The 9,714-nt window shown below is 52.9% G+C and overlaps 1 protein-coding gene and 1 pseudogene across 1 annotated transcript; both read right to left on the reverse strand.

Annotated features, from left to right (window-relative positions):
* Positions 1-4,878: 4,878 nt before the first annotated feature.
* LOC139833776 (uncharacterized mitochondrial protein AtMg00810-like) lies at positions 4,879-5,220 on the reverse strand. The gene has a single exon (XM_071824120.1). The coding sequence runs from the start codon at positions 5,218-5,220 to the stop codon at positions 4,879-4,881; it is 342 nt and encodes a 113-aa protein (XP_071680221.1).
* Positions 5,221-6,276: 1,056 nt separating this feature from the next.
* LOC139833352 (uncharacterized) lies at positions 6,277-9,125 on the reverse strand (annotated as a pseudogene).
* Between the last annotated feature and the right edge of the window lie 589 nt (positions 9,126-9,714).

Genomic DNA, 9,714 nt, shown 5'->3' on the forward strand with positions numbered 1-9,714 from the left:
ACAGAGTCCAGACCGGAGAGTTTGTAGAAGTTGCTTCCGGAGCGGGGAGACATGATGCAACCCCCACACCGGACAAAATGTTTGGGCTTAGGAAGTTTCGTATCTTGGATAGAATTCTTCCGAAGGTAGTAAAAGAAAGAGAAGTTATCAACAGAAGGAGTGATACCACAGTATCCCTCCATGAAGGCGGTAAAGGAAGAAAGGTAGAAGATGGCATTGCCCGGAAGATGGTGGGGCTGGAGCTCATAGAAATCTAAAAAGCGCCGGAAGAAGTCCGACGCCGGAAGGCCTAAGCCGCGCTCAAAATGAGCGGTGAAGACCACGACTTCACCCGGCTGAGGCTCAGGCTGGCGCTCCTCGCCAGGGATCCGGCACCAAACCTCTTCCGGAATCCTCCGGGAGCGGTAAAGCCAGTCAATCTCCGCCTGGGTCACATCGGAGCCCATCCAAGCTCCTCGCGTGTAGGAGTCCAGATCAACTCCGGTGCTCCGGCTGGAGCTGCCGGCCTCCCCTTGGTTACCGGTGCAGGAACGGAGCTACCGGTACCAGCCTCGCTCAGGGCGAGATCTGCCGCGAGCCCATCGGAAGTTTCAGCGTGGCGGCTGCTGCCGGAAGACTCGGAAAGATACAGATCGGTTGACATTTGGTTAAAAGATGCCGGATGCTACCCGCAAACAACGTTCCCAAGTCCTAGCCTCGTATGAAGATCTGCGAAAAAGGGGAAAAAGCAAGAAAAACCGGAGATAAATATCCTAGCGCCCCAAGAACTGAAATGCCAAGACTATCAAAGAGAGATTGGGACTTTGGAACTAACCAGAGGCGGCGGAGACGCTGACGGAGAAGGTTGCCGGAGGTGCGACAAGCTTGCAGTCGACGGAGAAGGCCGGCGGCGTAGGCGTGCAAAGGGCGCCTGCAGGAACCCGATGTTGCAGCGGACGAGGGGCTTCAAAGATCCTCGGCGCGGCGGAGAGTCACGGCGCAGCGCGAGGAACCGCTGGACTTCGTCGGAGTAGGACTTCGGCGGAGAACGGCGGCAGCGGGAGCGCAGGGGGCAAGAGGCTCTGAGCGCGAGAAAGAGGGCAAGTGCGAGAAGAGGAAGAAGGAGGAACCGCCCCCCCTTAAATAGGGAGAGCGGGTAATGGGCCGATAACCGTTGGGCCGCGCCGGTTCAGTTCGTGGGCCGCCACGTGGCGCGCGGATACACGCGCGGAAAATAGAAGAAACAGGGAAGGCCACACGGATCCGGAACGGCAGCGCGGATCCGGTGCGACGCTATAAATACTGGCACAGAAGACGAACCGAAGTGACCACTGACACTGTCGCGCGCCAGGCACAGTGCGCATGTCACTGACAGGCACGGTACTCGAGATATTCTCGACTTCCTCGAGGAGAAGTTTAATGACAATAGATGCCGGAGAAAACCGGTATAGATACATAAGTTCGGCAAGGACGCCGAAGAATTTGATCCGGATTCCGGAAGGGTTAAACCGGTACCTTGAGAAAGGAAAACCTGGCATGGTCCGTTGGATAGGATCCACCGGACTATACCAGCTTCGGGGACTAATGTTGGGGGGATGACCCCCGGTATGCCAAAGGCATGCCAAACCGGATGGTTTAGGCCATCAAAGTACCAGTTTAAAAGATGTTCAGGATAGTGAAAGTTGATTCCGAGAATCATACCGGTATCCCAGGGAGGGGGATACCGGAACTAGCTAAGAGCGTACCGGAATAACCGGAACAGGCTACACTGTAGCACGTCGGCATAGACCAGTCAAAGATGCTCTCCAGAGCTAGAAGACAAAGATGAGCGAAGCACTTCAGTTTTAATCGAAGCCATGACGCCAAAGGCAGAGGATGACGTAAAAGGTGCCGGAGGATGTCACAACTTCTGATTAAAGACATACCGGCATCACCGGTAGCTAAAGTAGCTTTGTAAAGTAGTTTGTCTGGTCAAAGATCCCATTAGGGTTTCTAGGGTTCCTTCCCTTGTAAGCCACCCTCTCCCCTATATAAGGAGAGGGGGCATAGCCCTTCACGGGCACGTTACGAGAGAGACTACGTTATCTTGCTTGACCAATCTTGTACACAGAAACTTGTAAGCACTTGTGATGAAGAGATAGAGAGATCTAGTGCTGTTCTTGTTCTTGAGTTTATCATCTTCTTCCTTTGGCCAAGGCCAAGTTCTTGAGGAATCCACCCGGAAACCTCTCCATCCATAACAAAAACCCTCCCCCGAATCCTCTAGCGTCCATTCGGTCCCAAGATAAGCCATCCCATGGCATCTGTCTGTTCACCACGACGACAGTCAGGTAAGAGGTTATGTTGCGGGCTTGTGGTAGGATGCCCGCTTCTCGCGTGGCGGCCGCCCAGGCTCCTTTTCCATCAGCAGAATGAGGCAGTAGGGCCGCAGCCACGCTCCTCCCTGCTCCCCCCTCCCCCTCCCCCCCACACACACAACATTGTCCGATCTGCTGCTGCGAGGATAAGGTGATGCGATGTGCTGGTGAGAACCAAGAGAAAGAGCAGAAACAGAGGGAGGAGTGGTGAAAAAGAGGATTGGCGGAGGAGAAAGAGACCCCTGGTGGCATTCTTGGAGTCGCGGCGGCTAGCCGCTTCCCAAACTCCACCATCCCACCCGTATCTCTCTTTGTATGGCTGCATAAGGAGGGCTTTGATGGTGTGTGTCTCTCTCCGGCCGAACGACGAGGTGGATCTGACCGTGATGAACATGGTGGTGCTACCGCCACAACTACTGCCTCTATGCCTATTTCCATCTTCATTTTTTTTTTTGAATCTGCAGTGCAAATTAAATTCAATATGGTTGTTTTTTGTCAGGAAATGGATGAGGAACACCTTGAATGTGAAGTCCAGAAAGGCACTAATATTTTCAACTTCATGGTGTGCATTTGGTCTATTTTCCTTTTCCTAAATATCAGTTATATTGTAAATAGTTATGTACTGAGCAGTGCCGCGAAAAGTGTTAATGGAGCACGAGCTCCAGTGCTCCCGCCACTTGTACTTGCTCTCAGCCAATCGTTCTGCCATCTGGCCATCCTGCTGTACGTATGGTCCACCGTACACACTCATTTTCTATCAGCGTATATAGCTGTGTATACGATCTTTCTTTCTGTATTTCCTTACGTGTTCATTTAATGCTCACCACGTGCTGTGCTACTGTGCCGACACATATCCTTCAGCTGTGTCCAAAATTTCAACACGTGTAGCCTGCCATCAGGAGAGCGTGCCGTTGCACAGTGAAGCCTCCATTGATATATTTACTCTAACACGCGTCGTCCTCGCACTTCAAAATCCCATCCTTCTCGGTTCCTTCTCTGTAACCATTGCCTTCTCTTGGAAGAAACGTCGCCTTCTTGCTCAATCTCCTCTTCGACAGCAAGCTCGGCGCCATGTCGAATGTGTCGTCTTCCTCAATGCAAGCAGTTGTACCTGCTCTTCCTCTGATCTGGTGCCCAGTGTGCGGACGAGCTCTTGTTCGCACATATGTAGTTCGTATGGAACCAAGGAATCTGTCCCAGCTTGCCCATCCAAATCCAAAATATCATCTTCCACACCCCCATAGATCCTGGAATTTGTAGACGAGAAGTGGAGATAAGAACCTGTTCCCAAATCAGCACATAACAGAAAATATAATGATAGAGATTTAGGAAAGCTTACTGGTTCTCCACACCGAAATCGCCCTTCTCCATCTCAAAAAGATTTGTAAGATTTGGGATGGAGGCTGTACAAGAAGTTCGTGTTGCCCTAGCAGTGTTGGTTGCCCAGCGGAACAGTCAAGCAGCCGAACCTAGTTTCATGGAGAAGGAGATGCACGTGCTACATTACAGTGGTCCCATCAGTAACATTTACCTCGGTGCCAACAAAAAATAATCTAGCACAGCTCTCCTAAAGTCAAGCTACCGGCCACCTAACTCCTGACCGAAGCACTGTAAGTCAATACGTACAGCTCGTATTTAATCATTTACAAGGCAACTGTATTTGTTCCCAATATTACCTGGCACAGCCACGAACGACAGAACTGACGAATCAGATATCTACACCTGACGAGAGCACTGAAGCTCGAGTGCACCAAATCCCTTTCCGCAGCGCCGCTGCTTCACAAAGAAGGAGGGCTGGTATAGTGCGATGTGGCGCTGTCCTAGAGCTCTCCTCCAGCCGGTTCGGCCTGCAGCAACAGCGAAGCAACCAACTCCTTTTTTCTCACTTGATTAGCAAATGTAGTCTTCAAATCTTTTTATTTTTCTAGCGGATGCTTGGAGCAAACGAGAATTGTTTTGGGAAACGCCGCACTTGGGGCGATCACGTTGAACCATTATATATGGGTACAGTCTTGGGTTACACGTTAGATCTAAACAAGATCAGAACCGAATCAATCTAGAGATATCGGTTGTTAACCTACCATATATGGTTACAATACAAAAGGCATACGTTAACATCCCCCCTCAAGTTGTGCGTCGAGAGGAAAGACACACAAATTGGATCGAAAATCGGAGAACATCTGCGACGAGAGGCCTTTTGTCATGATGTCAGCATACTGATGCGAAGATGGCACATGAAGAACTCGGATCTGCCCAAGAGACACCTTTTCACGAACAAAGTGTATGTCGATCTCGATGTGCTTGGTACGTCGATGCTGAACCGGGTTCGATGCCATGTAGACAGATCTTGACATTGTCGCAAAACACCACGGTAGCGGTGGTCGAGGATGATGAAGCTCGCCAAGTAGTCATCGAATCCAACAACACTCGGCAACGGCGTGAGCAATCGCACGATACTCGGCCTCGGCACTAGAACGAGAGGCTGTCGTTTGTCGTTTAGACGACCAAGAAACCAAGTTGTCGCCGAGATACACACGGTAGCTTAAGTAGAGCGGCGAGTATCAGGACATCCAGCCCAATCAGCATCCGAGTAAGCGGTGAGTGAAGACGTAGAAGACCGCGAGAGATGCATGCTGAGATCCAGGGTTCCCTTGAGATAGCGGAGAATCCTTTTCACCAGGCTGAGATGCGGCTCACGAGGTGCATGCATATAGAGACATGCCTGCTGAACTGCATGAGCAATGTCCGGACGAGTTAAGGTAAGATATCGCAAAGCACCGGCATAGCTCCTGTACTCCGTCGGATCAGCAAGAAGTGGACCATCCTCGGCAGAAAGCTTGCACTTGACATCAATAGGAGTGGCGGACGGGTGGCGATCTGTCATACCGGCTCGCTGAAGAAGCTCGAGAGCATGCGACGTTGAGAGAGGACCATGCCAGCCGATGTCCGAGTAACGGCAATGCCAAGGAAGAATGAGAGAGCACCGAGGTGTGTCATTGCGCACTAGGCGTGAAGCTGCGTCGTGAGGCGCTGGAGGAGCTGGTCAAGAGAAGCGGTGATCACAATATCATCCACATACAGGAGGATGTAGGCGAGCTCGGAGCCATTCTTGTAGATGAAGAGAGAGACATCGGACTTGGAGGCGACGAAGCCAAGACGATGAGCGAAGAGGGCAAACCGCTGGTACCACGCCCTGGGGGCCTGTTTAAGTCCATAGAGGGACTTATGTAGACGACACACATAGTCGGGGCAGCGAGTGTCGACAAAGCCCGGCGGCTGCTGACAGTAAACCTCCTCGTCAAGATTGCCATGGAGGAAAGCGTTCTTGACGTCGAGCTGGTGGATCGGCCAGGAGCGAGAGACTACGATGCTGAGGACGATGCGGATCGTGGCGGGTTTGACGACGGGACTAAAAGTCTCGTCAAAGTCGATGCCCGGCTGCTGAGAAAATCCGCGAACCACCCATCGAGCCTTATAGCGAGCAAGACTTCCATCGGAGTGAAACTTATGCTTGAAAATCCACTTCCCTGAAACAACATTAGCACGAGCAGGACGTGGGACAAGAGACCAAGTCCCATTAGTAACCAATGCATCAAATTCATCCTGCATGGCACGACGCGGTGTGGGTCATGTAAAGCTCCCGGTATGTTTTAGGAATAGGGGAAGGAAGTGAATGAGAGACAGTAAGGTTGAGTTTGTCTATGGGCTGAAAGAGACCGTGTTTGGCGCGAGTGACCATGGTATGAGTGTTGGAGGGAGAAGGTGGACGATGCACATTGACTGGAAGATGTGAGACAGCAGCGTCGGTGGGAATGGAGCGAGTTGTCGCTGGTGGCAGCGAGGCGGGAGACGGCCCAGCGGAGTGCGGTCCAGGCGAAGGCGGCCCAGGGGATGGAGAGGTGGGCCGGATGGGTGTGACTGCAGCGGACTGCCGGGCGGGGTCGCTGGCGGGCTGCTGGCTGAGTCGGGTTGGCGGGCGGCATGCATAGCGGGCGCTGCATGAGATGGACGTGGAGCACCAGAAGGGGGCGCGGTGTGTGTAGCGGCAAGATCAAGCAAGAAATCAAGCGATTCAGCGGGATCATCGGAGTTGTGTGAGATAATAGAGAAGGGAAAAACATGCTCGTCGAAGACAACGTGGCGGGATAGGATGACACGACGAGTTTGGAGATCAAGGCATCGATAGCCTTTGTGGTTGCTCGGGTAACCGAGGAAGACACAAGCGACGGACCGAGGAGAAAGTTTGTGGGAGGCGGTGGCCGACTGGTTGGGGTAGCATAGACAGCCAAAGACGCGAAGAGCGCCGTAGTCGGGGGCAGCGTCATGTAGGCGAATATAGGGAATTGCAAAGCCTATGGATTGGGATGGGCGAATATTGACTAAGTGTGTGGCTGTAGCTACGGCTTCGGCCCAATATTCGGGTGGCATGGAGGACTGAAAGAGGAGGGTTCGGGTGGCGTCGTTTATAGTGCGGATTGCACGTTCCGCCTTGCCATTTTGGGGTGAGGTGTATGGGCAAGAGAGGCGAAGACGAATGCCATGAGAGGTGAGAAAGGTGGTGACGGCGGAGTTGAGAAACTCGGTTCCATTATCAGCTTGCATGGCCACAACGGGGCGAGAAAATTGTGTACGTGCATAGGCAATGAAGGCGATAAGTGTATCAGCAGTGTCGGATTTGTGGCGTAGAGGAAAAGTCCACATGAAGTGAGAGAAATCATCGACAATGACAAGGTAATATTTGAAACCAGAGATACTTAAAACAGGAGAGGTCCAAAGATCACAATGTATTAACTGAAACGGTTCAACACTTATCGAGGTAGACCTACTGAAGGGCAAACGCACATGCTTGCCAAGTTGGCATGCATGGCAAACATGTGTGGCTGCTTTATTACATGGAATAAAAGACTTCTTATGGAGGTGCAACATAGAGTCGCGCCCCGGATGACCTAAACGACGGTGCCATAGCTCGGTGGAGGTGGTAGTGGCGATGAGTCCATGAGCGAAGTGGTTGATGATCGATGATGGAAACACGTAGAGGTCGCCGTGGCTACTGCAGCGAAGGATCACGTCCTTGGTGCGAAGGTCCTTAATAGAAAAACCAAACGGGTCAAATTCAATGGAACAAAGGTTGTCAATAGTGAAACGACGTATAGAGATGAGATTTTTCACAAGGTTAGGAACAAGTAGGACATTTTTAAGGAAGAGACTGCGAGCGGAAGCAGGTATAGATGCATGACCAGTATGAGAGATGGGCAAGGTAGAACCATTGCCCACCGTGACAAAGGAAGGAAAAGAAGTGGAGGTTAGATGTTGGAGCATACCGGGGTCGGAGGCCATGTGTGCGGTCGCTCCGGGAGTCCATGACCCACTCACCAGCGTGTGAAGGGGTGGCTGCATTGTTCAGGGCGGCCATGAGCGCGGAGCAGTCCCACGCCGGAGAGGTGCCGTTGTTGTTGCCGTTGATGTAGCCGGGATCGGTGGTGGGTTGGTGCCGAAGGCTGGCCATGGAGCGGTGCCGGGGACGTGAAGGCCTGGGCAGGAGGCATGGCAAAGGGCCGGGGACCAAGGAGGCCAGCCCCGGCGCTAGGCCGCGGTGCAGGAGCCCGAGGTGCATGGGGCGAAGGAGCTCGCATCTGCCGGGCTTGGCCAGTGTAGGGGTTGAAGCACACCCAAGGGCCGACGGGGGCCGGGGTGCCGCGACGCGCACCATCGGTCCGGTGCCCGCCGTAGTTACCTCCACCGCCGCCGTTCTTCTTCTTCTTGTAGTAGTTCCCGCCGCCGCCCGATCTTGCCGCCGGAGGACCCGCTGCCGAGGAGCTGCCTCCGTTGTTGTTGAAGCCGTAGGAGGGGTTGGAGGCGCCGTAGAGGGCAGTCTGGGCGCCCACCCTGTGAGAGTTGGCTAGCTGCGTCTCGCGAAGGGTGAGGAGCGAGCGAGTCTGGGCGAAGGAGGGCAGCGGGTTCTGCATGGTGACGATGGTGGTGATGTCGGCGAAGCGCGGGTTGAGGCCGCGGAGGCAGTTGAGGACGAGGACCTGATCGGTGACCGGAGAGCCGACATCGCGCAGAGCATCAGAGAGGGCCTTGAGGCGGTGGCAGTAGGCGGTAATGGAGAGGTCGCCTTGGACCATGGCGCGGAATTCCGCGTCGAGATGCACGGCGCGGGTCATCTGGTTGTCGAGGAAGAGATTGGTGATGAGCAGCCAGGCCTCCTGCGCCGTCTGCTCCTCCCCCATGATGATGTCGAGGATCTCATCGGAGATGGACCCGTATAGCCACGAGCGGACGATGTAGTCGTCGCGGATCCACTCGGCGGTGCGGACGGCAGGCGCGATGGCGTTGACGTGGTGAAGGAGGTCGTATTTGCCGAGGAGGACGCGCACCAACATGCGCCACTTGGTGAAGTTGGACTTCTGCAGATCGAGGGTGATCGGGACGTGCGTGCGCACGCTGGCGACATGAGCGGCATGGGACGGGGCGTGTACGACGCCGGCCGTAGAGCTCTCGGCCGCAGGCATGGTGCTGTTGGTGAGGGCGCCGGAGGTGGCGTCGGTGAGGACGCCGGAGGTGGCGTTGGTGAGAGCGCCGGAGGTGGCGTCGGTGAGGGCACCGGAGGTGGCGTCGGTGTGAGCTGGGGTGGTCATGGCTGAGATCGGATCGTAGGTCGGAATCTGATACCAAGCAAACGAGAATTGTTTTGGGAAACGCCGCACTTGGGGCGATCACGTTGAACCATTATATATGGGTACAGTCTTGGGTTACACGTTAGATCTAAACAAGATCAGAACCGAATCAATCTAGAGATATCGGTTGTTAACCTACCATATATGGTTACAATACAAAAGGCATACGTTAACACTTGGGCTGAATCCAATCTTGGATGATGGAGGCAAAAATCACATAGCTACCCATACATCGTTTTGTTGTTATAGCTTCTTTTGAGGCTCCTGATTTGTTTCAAAGTAGGATGTGTGCATCATGTATTTCTTAGCCTTTTGTAGATTTTTAGCATGTCCTCTGATTTTGTCTTTCACACTGGATCTCGATGGGTTCATTACAATTCATGTTTGTGTCTGATGCAAGCAATTGCTGCTTGCCTGGTTACAGTTTAGCCTATGGTATTTAACTCCTTATGAAACCGCCTGTTGCTCTACTAAAATTTATCACCCTCTTCTGTATTCAAACTATTTATGGATCTGATTTTTCAATTTGCTGATGTTGTAGAAAGTTGAATCATACAAGGCTGCAATCGCATTTTGTTAAGGACGCACAAAACACACTGGGTTCCCGGGTGAGATGACATATTTCCTAAACCTTCATAGCATCATATTAATATGTCAGACTGCGATTTTTTTTTTTGAAAAGGAAAAAACCCGGCTTC

Source organism: Lolium perenne, chromosome 7 (genome assembly GCF_019359855.2).
Source record: "Lolium perenne isolate Kyuss_39 chromosome 7, Kyuss_2.0, whole genome shotgun sequence".
In the NCBI taxonomy this organism is placed as follows: Eukaryota; Viridiplantae; Streptophyta; class Magnoliopsida; order Poales; family Poaceae; genus Lolium; species Lolium perenne.